We start from the raw sequence: 15,578 nt of genomic DNA on the forward strand, positions 1-15,578 counted from the left end.
CTCCCCATCCAGAACCTCCCTCCTGCCCAGAACCTCCCTCCTGCCCAGACTCACCACTCCAAGCTGCTTCTGCCTCCTCCCTCCTAGATCCCTCACCTCCCCACTGACTTTCCCTTCCAGACCTCCCACCCCAAACCCTCCCTACCATCTAGATCCACACCACCTGACTGATCATGTTGCCTCCTTCTTAAGGTGGCACAGTGGCAGTTCGTGCCCGGTATGCAACGCTGGCCCAATAACACACCGAGAGTGGAAGAAGAATCTTTATTTGGCATGCCAAGTAAGGTGCAGGGGGATCTCTCCTCAAAGCCTGCACACCTTGCAACAAGCAGTGAGCAATACTTATACCTCTCTCCTCCTTTGTTCACCCCCTCCCAACAAACCAGGGGAGAGTTTCTCCCTTATCCACTCCCCCAGCTCAAACTGAATTCTTACTGGTCTTATGCCATTCCGCTCTGGTAATTCCCTATTGAGCAGGAGGTCAAGTACCAATAGATTATTAACAAAAAGTAAATTACAGGAAGGTAGAGTTATTCAGTTGTATAGAACATGAACAGGATCTCATTAAAAAAACAATACTAAAAATTAAGGAGGATTCACTAACAATGCTAAATTCAATATTGAACCTTATGAGAACATCAATAAGCATTCATTTACAAAACAATGTCTCTATGAGATCAGAATATAATAACGTTTCCCGTGCCAACATTTCTCCCCTTTGAGAACACTCAAGATGTCCCATATTGAGTCTTCTCATATTCCTAACTTAAAACCTGATTTATGGGTAGCATTCCCGTTTTGTTATCTCTTAATACATGCATTCCTACTGATTGGTGGAAAAGGCCAACACACCCTTTAAATAATGGCAAACCTACTTGAATACAGCAACAGGCTAAAAGAAAAGATTACTATTATTACCACCAGGGAAGATAACATGCTTTTTATCCAATTTAGCCAACCTCCGAGGCCCCAATTCCACCACTGAATACCCTCGGGGCCCTGTTTAATATGAGTAGCCAATTCCCGAAGTTTAGATAGACGGCTTTCAATAGTTTGGCTTTTATCAGTCAAATTAAAACAACAAAGCCCCTCAAACTCAGCACAACCATGATTATGGCGTAAGAGAAGATAATCAATAGCCATCCGATTCTGTAATACTCCCTGACGAACCTCAGCCAACTCTTCTACTAAAGCCTCAATAGTTTCGTGCAGGCTGACTATCGCATATTCAGCTCTCCTTTTTCCGTTTATCACCTGGGAACTGCCATCTGTGAACCACTCTAAGTCCGCATTTAAAAGTGGTTGGTCCTTAAGGTCAGGGCGGCTCGAATATTGAGTGTCAATAGTCTCTAAACAGTCATGCTCAATTTCCTCTGTCCCCTTTTCAGGTAACAGGGTGGCTGGGTTCAAAGTTGGACTGGTTACCAACTTAACTTCTGCATTCTCTAGCAACGACACTTGGTACTTTGTGAGTCGGGCTTGCGTGAGCCAAAGCCCTCCTTTTGCCTCCAGCAGGGCTTGAACAGCGTGTGGGATGTTGACCTCAACTTCCCCTCCCAAAGTGAGTTTTCCTCCCTCCTCTAAGACGATGGCTGCAGCCGCCACCGCCCACAGGCACGCTGGCCAGCCTCTAGCAACAGTATCTATTTGTTTAGAGAAGTAAGCCACAGGTCGCTTCCAATTTCCCACCTTTTGAGTTAATATTCCCAGGGCCACTCCCTTCCTTTCATGCACATACAGCTGAAATGGTTTAGTAATATCTGATAGACCTAGGGCTGGAGCTTCCATTACATGCAATTTTAAAGCTTTAAATGCATGTTGAGCCTCCTTTTTTTTTTTTTAACAGAACAAGTCTCTGTTACTTTCTTTAACACACTCGTACAGAGGCTTAACCAGTACCCCAAAATCAGGTATCCATAATCTGCAAAATCCTGCTGTTCCCAAAAAGGCACGCAGTTGTTTCCTATTGCTGGGCTTAGGGATTTGACAAATTGCTTTTTTTCACTCCTGCCAAGTTCATGCCTTTTTCTTGCTTTCTCCCTGGCTTTTGTTACAACCTGGTTATGCTCCACTTCAGACAACAGGGTTCTCATTAGGACCTGACAGTCATTCCAATCAGGCTTGTGACTGGCTAAACACCCTTTGAAAATTGAAATAAAGCGGCTAGGATCCGTGGAAAACTCCCCGGCTTGGGGTTTAAAAGTTGCCAAATCGATCGGATTAAAGGGCACATGGGTCTACACCTGCACAGTAGTAGCCTGCCGATCCGCAGCTCCCAGTCAGTCAACCACTGTTTCAGTCACTAATAGATACAGTTTAACTGAGGGGGCTATTCCCAAATCATGGGAAACCCTTTCCCTGTATGGAGGGGGTGTGGGTGTAGAAGCCGAAGGGGGGTCCTGGTGACAGTTTACATTAGGCTTATTTACAGCTGGTTGTACTGCACATGATAATCCACACATTTCCTGCAGGTCTTGTCTATTTCTAAGATATTCAAAATATTGGCCATACATATGTTCTTCCCATTTACCAGTATGTTGTAAAAACAAAAGCAGCTGCAATATGGTGTTATAATTTAGGGATCCCTCTGGTGGCCACTGCTCCTGCCCTTCTAGGTTATACTGTGGCCACTCTGCTGTGCACAGTTTCCTTAATCTAGATTTGGTCATAGGGTCCCCCCCTATAATTTTCCAGTGTTTCAAAACACAACCCAAGGGAGTATTATCCTTGGGGCTACTTTGACCTAGTCCCATCCTTATCACAACCTATCGCCCCAACCCTGTATTGGCTGTCCGGCGTCCCGGAAGTCCCTTTCACAAAAAGGGATTGGGTCTTACCTGTCCAGAGGTCCGGCTCTCGCCGCTTCACCCTCTGTTTCCTCTCTCTCTTCCACGTTGCTGCGTTGCACCGTTGTGTCGTCCCCAGCAGGGGCTGCGGAACCCGGACACCGAGTTCCCCGGTAAAATTACCGGTGCGCGCTGGAAGTCCGACGCCGTCTCCCGCTACCCCCGCCAAGAGGCGAGCCGGGCAAGGCTTTGATTTAGAGTGCCCACCCAGGGACACCAAAACTGTTGCCTCCTTCTTAAGGTGGCACAGTGGCAGTTCGTGCCCGGTATGCAACGCTGGCCCAATAACACACCGAGAGTGGAAGAAGAATCTTTATTTGGCATGCCAAGTAAGGTGCAGGGGGATCTCTCCTCAAAGCCTGCACACCTTGCAACAAGCAGTGAGCAATACTTATACCTCTTTCCTCCTTTGTTCACCCCCTCCCAACAAACCAGGGGAGAGTTTCTCCCTTATCCACTCCCCCAGCTCAAACTGAATTCTTACTGGTCTTATGCCATTCCGCTCTGGCAATTCCCTATTGAGCAGGAGGTCAAGTACCAATAGATTATTAACAAAAAGTAAATTACAGGAAGGTAGAGTTATTCGGTGGTATAGAACATGAACAGGATCTCATTAACAAAACAATACTAAAAATTAAGGAGGATTCACTAACAATGCTAAATTCAATATTGAACCTTATGAGAACATCAATAAGCATTCATTTACAAAACAATGTCTCTATGAGATCAGAATATAATAACGTTTCCCATGCCAACAATCATATCCCCTCTTCTATCCTGATCACCCACCCTCAGCCCACTTCTGCCACCTCCTTCCTGAGCAGACCCCCACCAGCCGGCTTCTGTACCCTCCCTCCTGCCCAGCCCCTTAGCTCTGGCCCCCCACACAGTCAGGGACCACATCAGTGAGGTGGTTTTGGGTTATTGTTTTTGGTTTTTTTGCTTCTCATTTCTGTGGCCCCCAACTGATTTGTCCTTGGGTCAGCAGTCACTGACCCCCGCCCCAAAAAAAAGCAGTCAAGTAGCACTTTAAAAACTAACAAAATAGTTTATTAGGTGAGCTTTCGTGGGACAGACCCACTTCTTCAGACCTTCTTCAGTGGGTCTGTCCCACGAAAGCTCACCTAATAAATTATTTTGTTAGTCTTTAAAGTGCTACTTGACTGCTTTTTTGTTTTGATAGTGTATAGACGAGCACAGCTTTCTCTCTGACCCATAAAAGGTTCCCTCATCCCTGGCCTAGACTCAGTTCACTCACACGCTTCTCTGGCTCATTCCACCCCTGCATCAACTCCTGAAGGCTCTGACACCCTGCTCTTTAGAAAATCAGCTGCCCTTGCCAATGACATCCATCATCATTCCTTCGGGAAGCATGTGCAACTTCTGTAACCATCTCTGGTAGCACAAGGCAGCCCCTCGGTTGCTTGCTTTAGCATCCTAGCATTACTTGATCTTACGCACACTTTGCCACTTCCTAGCTGCGTCTACACGTGCACGCTACTTCGAAGTAGCGGCACTAACTTCGAAATAGCGCCCGTCGCGGCTACATGCGTCGGGCGCTATTTCGAAGTTAACTTCGACGTTAGGCGGTGAGACGTTGAAGTCGCTAACCTCATGAGGAGATAGGAATAGCGCCCTACTTCGACGTTCAACGTTGAAGTAGGGACAGTGTAGACGATCCGCGTCCCGCAACGTCGAAATTGCCGGGTCCTCCATGGCGGCCATCAGCTGGGGGGTTGAGAGACGCTCTCTCCAGCCCCTCAGCTCACTGGTGGCCGCGTGGAGCGGCCCCGTAAAGGTCCCCTCCCCCGCCCTGACTGCAGGAAGCTGAGGCAACGTGCAGGCTGCAGCCTGCACACGCGGGCAGCCTGCACAGCCCTCAGCCCCTGACAGCGGTGATGGCTGCCCAGCAGCCCCCCCAGCGCCCCCAGGGGACCCCCCCCAAGGGCAGCCAGGGCAGCCAGAAGACCTGCCAGTCTGGGAAGCGGCAGCGGGGCCCCTCCTGGACGGAGGCCGAGGTGCGGGACCTGCTGGGGCTCTGGAGCGAGGAGGAGGTGCTCCAGGTAATGGGGAGCAAGAGGCGGAACGCGGATGCGTTCGCTCGGCTGGCCGATGGCCTGGCTGCCTGGGGTCACCCTGCCCGCACTCCGGACCATGTCCGGAGTAAGGTGAAGGAGCTGCAGCAGGGTTATGCCCGGGCCCGGGATGCGGCCAGCCGATCTGGGGCCGCCCCCGTCACTTGCCCCTTTTACAGGGAGCTCAGGGACATCCTGGGCTCCCGGCACACCTCCTCCCCTCCGGCCACCCTTGACACCTCGGCTGATGAGCCCCAGCAGGCCCTGCAGCCGGAGTCCGACCCGGAGGCAAGCCCCGCACCCCGGGGGCCCCCCCCGGAGGCCATCCCCGGGACATCGCGGCAGGAGGAGGAGGAGGAGGAGGAGGGGGGCTCCTCCTCTGCAGAATCCAGCCTGCAGATCCTCCTCCTGCCATCCCGGAGCAGCAGCAGGGCCTCCGACCCCCGGGGATCTCCGGACCGTGGGAGCGGACCCACAGGTAGGTACCCCTCTCTGGTGGACACCCCGGGGCTTGAGGGGCTGGGGTAACAGAGATGTGTCCAGGGCCCCCCACACGCTCACATGGCCATGGCCCCAAGGACACCAGGGCCATGGCCCTCACAGCACTGCAGCCGTCAGCCCCTGCCCCCACCACCACCCTGCATGACAGTGCCATGCCCCATCCCCGGCCCAGGGGGGAGCGAAACCTCGAGGGGCCCCCGGGTGGAGGGGGTGGGACACCCCGCAGCAGCAGCATGTGATGGAGTGGGGGGAGTGCCAAAGGGAGACTCAGGCTACATATGAGCCACAAGAGCCGAGGAGCTCCCAGGGCCAAAGGAGGATCCTGGCGCTACAGCTGGCAGGTGACACCTCTGCCCTGAGCAAACAGGAGGGAGGAGCCGAGCTGGCTTGGAATTGGGGGGCGAGGGCGGGGGCCACAGGTAGAGGCTAGGGGAAGGGAGAGCTGGTAGGCAGCCAGCCAGAGGACGGGGAAAGCTGCATCCCAGAGGGGCCCCCCTTGGGGTCTTCTCCCCACGACGGGTTGGAAGGACTGTCTCTTCCGACAGCTGGTGCTGTCACTCCTGCCAGAAACTGGCCATCTGTGGCCTAAGAAAGCTCTCCTGCTCTCAGACCCTGCGGGGTGAAGTGAGAGTCGCTCCCATCAGGGGACGGGGTGCAGGGCAGGGGGACCCCTGAACCCCATCCATCACAGCAGCATCTCCCGGGGACGGGGATGGGGGACCTGCAGCACAGGGCGGGGGGCACAAAGGCCACGGCTCGGGGCCCACACTAACGCCTGTCTCCATTCTTCTTTCCCCCCTCCTCTCCTGTGTCCTGCACCTGCACCTGCACCATCCGAAGGACCGGAAGAGAGCGCCGGCGAGGCCTCGGTTGTCCCGGAGAGCCCTCCGGGACCCTCGCTCCAGGGCAGCCCCTCGGTGGAGGAACGACCGGCCCCACAGAGGGCAAGACGGCGGACCCCGCGCCTACTACCGGCGGTGGCAACGGAACCCCAGCTACTGGCCATCCTCCGCCGGCAGCTGGAGGTGTTGGAGCAGCACCTCCAGCTGCAGGAGCGGGCGCTGGCCTGGTGCCAGGAGGCATGGGGGGCCTATATGCAGACATTCAACCGGTGGTTGACTACCTGGCCCCCCATGCCGCGCCGGCCGAGCCACCGCCCGCCATGCCCGCTCCTGCAGCCCCACCACCAGCTGCTCCAGCCATCGCCGGGCCGTCCGCCATCGCCCCACCACCTCCCCGCGAGGGCCACAGCGCCGAGGGACCCCTGGAGCCACCCGAGACTCGCCAGCGCCGATACCTTCCAGTGCAGCCCGCTCCCACCCAGCCGCGGACCAGATAGCAGGCACGGCGGGGCTCCCGGCTGGGCACGCCCAGTGCTGGGCTGTAGGGGCGAGGGGCCCGGGACGTGACCCCCACCCCTTGTTGTACATAGTTTGGACTGCTTTATTTTGGTGCCCCCGTTTGCCCCGTCCCCCCCCTGTAAATAGTTCTCCCCGTTCTCCTCCCTGCTTTTCTTTTTTGTTGATGGCGCACACTTTTATTTGCTTTGTGGTTGTATTGTTTTATTTGTGCCCATCTTGATTTGGTTGAACGTTTGTCCCTCCTTTTTGGTTTGTGTGTCACATATTTATTTATTTACAAAAAAAAAAAAAATTTAGTTAAGACAAAAAAAACGTTTACATTCACCCACAAGTTCGTGCTGTCATTTCTCCAGGACAAGTGGGGGGGGGCGGTGGGGTGCTCCATGGTGTGGGCGGTGGGGCAGGAGTGTGGGGGAGGAAGGGGCGGGCAGTAGGGAGCCTGGGCAGAGTTCACCCCGCAGCCTGTTGGTCGAAGTGGGCCCACAGGGCCTCCCAGACACGGGTCCCCTCTGGGTCCACCTGCCGACTGGGGGCAGCAGGTGGCTGCACGTGTGCCCTGCCGGCCTCCGCGGCCCAGCCCTGAAGAAAGGTCTCCCCCTTGCTCTCCACAAGGTTGTGCAGGGCGCAGCAGGCACCCACAATCTGGGGGATGTTGTTGGGGCCCGCATCCAGGCAGGTCAGGAGACATCGCCAGCGTCCCTTGAGGCGACCAAATGAGCGCTCCACCACCTGGCGCGCACGGTTCAGGCGCTCGTTGAAGCGCTCCTGGCTAGCGGAGAGGTGGCCCGTGTAGGGGTGCATGAGCCACGGCCGGAGGGGGTAGGCCGCATCTGCAATGACGCAGAAGGGCATGGTGGTGTCCCCCAGAGGGATCTCCCGCTGGGGGATGTAGGTCCCCGCCTCCAGCCGGCGGCACAGGCCCGAGTTCCGAAAAACCCGGGCGTCGTGGGTGCTGCCAGGCCAGCCCACGTAAATGTCCTGGAAACGTCCCCGGCTGTCCACCAAGGCCTGCAGGACGACTGAATGGTAGCCCTTCCGATTGAGGTATCGTCCTCCACTGTGGTGCAGGGCGTGGATGGGGATGTGAGTCCCATCCAGAGCCCCGAAGCAGTTGGGGAAGCCCAGAGTGGCAAAGGCGGCGACAGTGGCATCTGGGTCCCCCAGCCTCACGAGCCTGTGCAGGAGCATGGCGTTGATGGCACGCACGACCTGCAGAGAAAGCACATGGGACAGCCCCAATGAGGGGTGAGCAGGGTGTGCGTAGCCCTGCCCTGCCCTGGCCCCCCTGCCCTGCCCTGCCCTGGCCCCCCTGCCCTGGCCTGGCCTCCCCCTGTGGGTTCTCTTACCTCCATGAAGACAGCCCCGACGGTGGCCTTTCCGACACCAAACTGCTGGCCCACGGATCGGTAGCTGTCCGGAGTGGCCAGCTTCCAGACAGCGATGCCGACCCGTTTCTCCACAGGGAGGGCACGCCGCATGGCAGTGTCCCGGTGCCTGAGTGCGGGGGTGAGCCACTGGCACAGCTCCAGGAATGTCTGTCGGGTCATCCTGAAGTTCCTGAGCCAGTGGTCGTTGTCCCACTCCCCAAGCACCAGCCGCTCCCACCAGTCGGTGCTGGTGGGGTAGCTCCACAGCCGCCGGCGTGTGAGGCGGGGGGTGGAGCGGGGTGCTGCAGGGGTAGGGGTTGAGCCCAGCTGCCCTAGGGGCATCTCCTCCCCTGGGGCAAGAAGGTAGTCAGCTGCCTCCCACATGGCATGAGCCAGGGCAAGCCCTGCTCCTGCCGGGAGGGCTGGGTGGACCTCTAGCTGCTGCTGCTGCTGCTGCTGCTGCTGCTGCTGCTGGGGGTCCATGACTGTGGCGCCCAGGGTCTGTGTGCCTATATGGCTCCTCAGACCGCGTGCTGTGCAGGCTGAGTGTATGTGGGAGGGGCCCTTTAAGGGAGCGGCTAGCTGTTGCCCCGGAAGCGCTAGTCCGCCCGTTGACCCTGTCTGCAGCTGTGCCTGGCATCCCTATTTCGATGTGTGCTACTTTGACGTGTAGACGTTCCCTCGCTGCGCCTATTTCGATGTTGGGCTGAACAACGTCGAAGTTGAACATCGACGTTGCTGGCCCTGGAGGACGTGTAGACGTTATTCATCGAAATAGACTATTTCGATGTTGGGTGCACGTGTAGACGTAGCCCCTGTGTGACACATAGGCTTATTGGTGCCAACTGGCCAAGAATTCATAGTTGTTTATAAGCAAATGGACTGAAATCTTATAACTTGTTAATACTCTTGATCATGGCACAATATGTATGCAGGTACTATTTGAGGAATAATGTACACTGGAAACATCGAAAGCATTTGGCATGCAAAGGAATGATATGATATAGAGTGAATCATACTGTCTGTGAATGGAGATAAAAGACTGATTTGGTACATCACAACTTGGAGAAAGACACTCTTCATTCAGCCACTAAGGAGGTACCTCGAGTGAATCATAGACTATTAGAACCCCACCAGTCAATTTATTCCAGTGCTCAACCACCCTGATAGTTAGGAATTTTTTCCTAATGTCCAACCTAAACCACCCTCCCTTGCTACAATTTAAGCCCCATGTTTCTTGTCCTATCATCAGAGGCTAAGGAGAATAATTTTTGTCCCTTTTGCTTGTAACAACCTTCTCTAACAGCATTCTCTTTTACAGATTAAACAAACCCAATTCTTTCAGTGTTCCCTCATAGGTTATGTTTTCTGAGCGGCAGCATGTCATGAAAGATTGGGTCCTGGTCCTGTGAGACCAGTAATCATTGCAAAGACTGAACTCTGGGATGAGAATCGACTTCATTAGCTATGAAGGATCACTTACTGAGAGCTGACCCTATGTCACATTTTGTGATTTTATTTTGAATGTAGCCATTTGTTTACATCACTCACACTCAGCAGCACTGACAGACACTGCAGCCCTCGGGGCAAGGTGAAGGTGGGCCGGCTCTGAGCCCTGGAAGGGAGAGGGCCAAGGGCAGTCAGCCCTCAGCGCCACCTGGACTGCAGCACTGGGCTCCCCCTCACTCTCTCACAGAGGAACACAAAGTTGCAAAGGGGCCTGGTGCTCCAGCTACCTTTGAAATGCTGGGCTGGGGGGCAAAGGCCCCCTTTCTCCCCACTCCCTATCAGTGGCCCTGCAGACACTTGTTCTGTTTGAATTACTTAAAATAGATTTCCTTGTTTCATATAAGTGAACTCAAGTACTGTGTCTGATACAGGAGCACTCGGCTAAGATAAAAGTAAGAGTATGCTGCTGCTTCGTGAATGGAGGATCTGAGCTTCCTGTGGGTACCCAGTGATAAGGGACTGGATACCACAGTTGACATTCTGACGGGATTTGTGGTCTACTGTGCATTTTGTGTCAACTGACAGGGTTGGTGTAGCCCAGAGGAGAGTGCTTAAATGGTTAAAAGGCTGGTTGTGTTAGGAGCTAACACCCAGCTAGCACCGGTTACTATCCAGCTAGCACTGGCATATCTCCCTTGCACTGAAAGAAGGTAGCAACACAGAGTCCTGTGTTCCCTAAGAAACATCACACCTTGGAGAAGTGGCAGGCTTCTCCTTTTAAGGAGTACTATGAAAACAAACTAGTACAAGCTATCAGATACCTTCCCATTACTTATATTTAACACTCCTGTATCTACTGGTGTCATACTTCTTTAAATCTCAGAGGCTATCAGATGCTTGGCAGATATGTTCTTCTGATGTCATCTGGGAAAACCAGGATCACATGCTGAAGTCAGGATTTGGATTCCAATGTGAGCAGCAGGAGGCCAGCTCAGTTGTTAGAACTGGAGTTAATCCAGCACTTCTCAGTTTTCACCTTCAAAGAGACAAGCAATGGAGTCATGCACTTTGTTTAACAACAGAACTAATAAAAAATACTCAGCCAGACAGCCAGGGGACAAAGGAGAGGTAGAAAAATACACTGTTAAAAAGAAAGGGGGAGATGGTACCTAAACAAGTCATTTTAACAGAAAGCAAGAGAACACAGAAGATTGTTATCTGGAAGAAGGAATAAAAGAATGGAAGTGAGAGAAACTTTACCAAATAATTAAAATGTGCAGGATACAGCAGGTAACAGAAAGTTATTGGCCTGCCAAATAAACTATGTAATTCAATGAAAGACATTCTCTAGTTAGAACTGAACATGAGTTTTCAACATTCAACCTAGTGTAGTCAAGTCCCTGCCATAGCAATACATGGGTTGGAGCAGAAGGGCAGAGCAGAAGAGGTAATTTATTCCTATAATTTCAGTTCTATCTCACAGAATGTTTGCAAAATTCTCCAATATTTTTATTGTTCAACATTCCCTGCCAATGTATTTGTGATTTTCCATCCCTTACTATATGAACAGTTCCTTGTGCAGATTCCAGTTTCAAAATTCATGTGCTCTTGGTTAGTCACATGGTATGGTTTCTGTTCTATGATTGTATAACTGTGATACAGCTGGCCAGAGGCTGAGGTTGGGCAATCTTCTCTACCACCCAGCAAGGTGTATAAGTGTAAGGAATGTGCCTGCAGAAACTCAATGCTGCTGAAGCCTGGGAAGAATGTGTCTCCCAGAGATTATTTGCATGAGAATGCAAAGGTGTGTTAGCAGGAACTCAATGCTGCTGAAGCCTGGGAAGAATGTGTCTCCCAGAGATCATTTGCATGAGAATGCAAAGGTGTGTTAGCAGGAACTCAATGCTGCTGAAGGCTGGGAGGAACGTGTCTCCCAGAGATCATGTGCATGAGAGTGCAAAGGTGTGTTAGCAGGAACACAATGCTGCTGAAGGCTGGGAGGAACGTGTCTCCCAGAGATCATTTGCATGAGAGTGCAAAGGTGTGCATATGTGATACCTTGCAAACAAGAGCTACGTCTACACATGAAGCCTACTTCGAAGTAGCCTATTTCGATGAATAACGTCTACACGTCCTCCACGGCTGGCAACGTCGATATTCAACATCGACGTTGCACAGCACCACATCGAAATAGGCGCTGCGAGGGAACGTCTACACGCCAAAGTAGCAGACATCGAAATAGGGATGCCAGGCACAGCTGCAGACAGGGTCACAGGGTGGACTAGCGCTTCCGGGGCAACAGCTAGCCGCTCCCTTAAAGGGCCCCTCCCAGACACACTCAGCCTGCACAGCACGCGGTCTGAAGAGCCATAGGCACGCAGACCTCGGGCGACGCAGTCATGGACCCCCAGCAGCAGCAGCAGCAGCAGCAGCAGCAGCAGCAGCAGCCAGAGGTCCACCCAGCCCTCCCGGCAGGAGCAGGGCTCGCCCTGATCCATGCCATGCGGGAGGCAGCTGAGCACCTCCTTGCCACACCAGAGGAGGAGCGGCCTGCAGGGGAGCAGCACTCAACCCCCAACCGTGCAGCGCCCTGACCACCCCCCCCGCCTCACACGCTGCCGTCTGTGGAGCTACCCCACCAGCACCGACTGGTGGGAGTGGCTGGTGCTTGAGGAGTGGGACGACGACCGCTGACTCAGGAACTTTAGGATGAGCCAGCAGACATTTATGGAGCTGTGCCAGTGGCTTAGCCCCGCACTCAGGCACCAGGACACCACCATGCGGTGTGCCCTCCCAGTGGAGAAATGGGTCGGCATCGCTGTCTGGAAGCTGGCCACTCCAGACAGCTACTGATCCGTGGGACAGCAGTTTGGCGTCGGCAAGGCCACCGTCGGGGCTGTCCTCATGGCGGTAAGAGGACCCATGGGGGGGAAGGGCAGGGGGGCCCTGGCAGGGAAAGGCAAGGGAGGGGAAGGGAGGGGAGGGCAGGGGGGCCCGGGCAGGGCAGGGCCACGCACACCCTGCTCACCCCTCATTGGTGCTCTCCCATGTGCTTTCCCTGCAGGTCGTGCGTGCCATCAACGCCATGCTCCTCCACAGGCTCGTGAGGCTGGGGGACCCAGATGCCACCATCGTGGGCTTTGCCACACTGGGCTTCCCCAATTGCTTCGGGGCTCTGGATGGGACTCACATCCCCATCCATGCCCCGCAACACAGTGGAGGATGCTACATAAACCGCAAGGGCTACCACTCAGTGGTCCTCCAGGCCTTGGTGGACAGCCGGGGCTGTTTCCAGGACTTTTATGTGGGCTGGCCTGGCAGCACCCACAACGCCCGGGTTTTCCGGAACTCGGGCCTGTGCTGCCGGCTGGAGGCGGGGACCTACATCCCCCAGTGGGAGATCCCTGTGGGGGACACCACCCTGCCCCTCTGCGTCATCGCAGATGCGGCAGACCCCCTCCGGCCCTGGCTCATGCACCCGTACACGGGCCATCTCTCTGCCAGCCAGGAGCGCTTCAACCAGCACCTGAACCACGCGCGCCAGCTGGTGGAGCGCTCATTTGGCCGCCTCAAGGGGCGCTGGAGATGTCTCCTCACCCGCCTGGATGCGGGCCCCACCAACGTCCCCCAGATTGTGGGTGCCTGCTGCGCCCTACACAATCTGGTGGAGAGCAAGGGGGAGGCCTTTTTTCAGGGCTGGGCTGTGGAGGGCGGCAGGGCCGACGTGCAGCCACCCGCTGCCTCCAGTCGCCAGGTGGACCCCGAAGGGACCCGGGTCCGGGAGGCCCTGCGGGCCCACTTCGATGAGGCTGCGGGGTGCACTCTGCCAGGCCCCCAACTGCCCCCCCGCTTCCTCCACAACACTCCCTGCCCCTACGCCCACACCACGGAGCACCCAACAGCACACCCCCACCACCACTTTTCCTGGACAAATAAAAGCACGCACTTGTTGGTAAAATGAAACTGGTTTTCTTTGAACTGTTTTTTTAACTAATAACAACAAACTATATACAAGACCTTCTAACTAAACTATTATATAAGTGAATAATAAAAAAGTTTGCATATATTATATGTACAAAAAACAGAAAACCAGGGATTACAAGGAAGGGGAGAACTATCTACATGGGGGGGGGACGGGGCAAACGGGGGGCACAAATAAATAAGTCCCAAAACTATATACGGGGGGGGGGCACGTCCTGGGCCCCATGCCCCTATAGTCCGGCACTGGGGGTGGGCGGCCGGGAGCCCCGTCTCGGCCGCAGCCCTGTCCGGGGCTGGCTGGGGGCCGGGCAGACCAGAAGATACATCTGGCGAGTCTCAGCTGGCCCCAGGTGTCCCTCGGCGGTCCAGCCCTCAGTGGCGGGTGGCGGGGCGACGGTGGACGGCACGGCGACGAGCGGAGCAGCGGGTGGCGCGGCGGGTGGAGCACTCAGGGCAGGCGCAGCGGCGGCCAGCGTGGCATGGGGGGCCAGGTAGTCCACGAGGCGGTTGAACGTATCCATGTAGGCCCCCCATGCCTCTTGGCGCCAGGCCAGCGCCCACTCCTGGAGGTCGAGGCAGCGTTGCTCCACCCGCAGACGCTGCTCCGCGACCTCCAGCTGCCAACGATGGATGGCCAGCAGCTGGGGGTCCATCGCCGGCGTGTGGTGTTGCTGGGTCTGCCATCTTGCCCGCCGTGGGGCCGGTCGGTCCTCTGCCGAGGGGCTTGCCTGGAGCGATGGCCCCGGAGGGGTTTCCGGGACCACTGAAGCCTCGCCGGCGCTCTCCGGTCCTTCCAATGGTGCAGCTACGGAACACAGGAGCGGGGGAAGAAGAGTGGAGACAGGCGTTAGTGTGGGCCCCGAGCCGTGGCCCTTGTCCCCCTCTGTGCTGCAGGTTCCCCATCCCCATCCCCGGGAGATGCTGCTGTGATGGGGTTCATGGGTCCCCCTGCACTGCACCCCGTCCCCTGGCGAGAGTGACTCTCACTTCACTCAGCAGGGTCTGACAGGAGAGGTTTCTTAGGCCACAGATGCCCAGTTTCTCCCAGGAGTGACAGTACAGCAGTCAGAGACAGTCCTTCCAACCCGTCCTGGGGAGAAGACCCCAAGGGGTGCCCCTCTGGGGTGTAGCTTTCCCCCTCCTCAGGCTGGCTGCCTTCCAGCTCTCCCTTCCCCTAGCCTCTACCTGCGGCCCCACCCCCGATTCAAAGCCAGCTCGGCTCCTCCCTCCTCTTTGTTCAGGGCAGAGGTATCACCTGCCAGTTGTAGCCCCAGGATCATCCTTTCCCCCTGGGAGCTATTCAGCTTGTTGCTCATATCTAGCTTGAGTCTCGCATTCGCACTCCCCCCACTCCACCACATGCTGCTGCGGCTGCTGCGGGGTGTCCCACCCCCTCCTCCCGGGGGACCCTCAAGGTTCCGCTCCCCCCTGCCCCGGGGATGGGGCATGGCACTGTCGTGCTGTGGGGGGGGCAGGGGCTGATGCACTCCTGTGAGGGACATGGCACTGCTGTCCTTGGGGCTATGGGCATCTGGGCATGTGGAGGGCCCTGGCCACATATCTATTACCCCTGCCCCTCAACCCCAGGGGTGTACACCAGAGGGGGTACATACCTGTAGGTCCACTCCCACGGTCCGGGGACACCCGGGGGGCAGACATCCGGCTACTGCTCCTGGATGGGAGGAGGATGTGCAGCCCCGTCTCAGCGGAGGAGGAGTGCCCCTCCTCCTCCTCCTCCTCCTGTTGCGATGCCCCGGGGGTGGGCTCCAAGGGGGGCCCCCGGGGTGCGGGGCTTACCTCCGGGGCGGACTCCGGCTCCGGGGCCTGCTGGGGCTCCTCAGCCGAGGTGTCAAGAGTGGCCGGAGGGGAGGAGGTGTGCCGGGGGCCCAGGATGTCCCTGAGCTCCCTGTAAAAGGGGCAAGTGACGGGGGTGGCCCCAGATCGGCCGGCCGCATCCCGGGCCCGGGCGTAACCCTGCCGCAGCTCTTTGACTTTACT

The 15,578-nt window shown here is 55.9% G+C and overlaps 1 protein-coding gene and 1 long non-coding RNA gene across 7 annotated transcripts in view; both read right to left on the reverse strand.

The window, feature by feature from the left end:
- The window catches only part of LOC142010869 (uncharacterized), a 123,194-nt gene that overhangs the window by 42,365 nt on the left and 65,251 nt on the right, over positions 1–15,578 (reverse strand). For 2 of the 6 annotated variants that reach the window (XR_012644907.1, XR_012644909.1), the window contains exon 4: positions 10,468–10,635. The exons of the other annotated variants lie outside the window; for them this stretch is intronic. This is a non-coding gene — a long non-coding RNA (uncharacterized LOC142010869). The remainder of the gene's footprint in view (positions 1–10,467; positions 10,636–15,578) is intronic. 6 annotated transcript variants of the gene reach the window in all.
- Positions 68–2,793, reverse strand: LOC142010868 (uncharacterized). The gene has a single exon (XM_074989408.1). It carries the CDS (start codon positions 1,786–1,788, stop codon positions 856–858), a length of 933 nt encoding a protein of 310 aa, XP_074845509.1. The 5' UTR covers positions 1,789–2,793; the 3' UTR covers positions 68–855.

Source organism: Carettochelys insculpta, chromosome 3 (assembly GCF_033958435.1).
Source record: "Carettochelys insculpta isolate YL-2023 chromosome 3, ASM3395843v1, whole genome shotgun sequence".
In the NCBI taxonomy this organism is placed as follows: Eukaryota; Metazoa; Chordata; order Testudines; family Carettochelyidae; genus Carettochelys; species Carettochelys insculpta.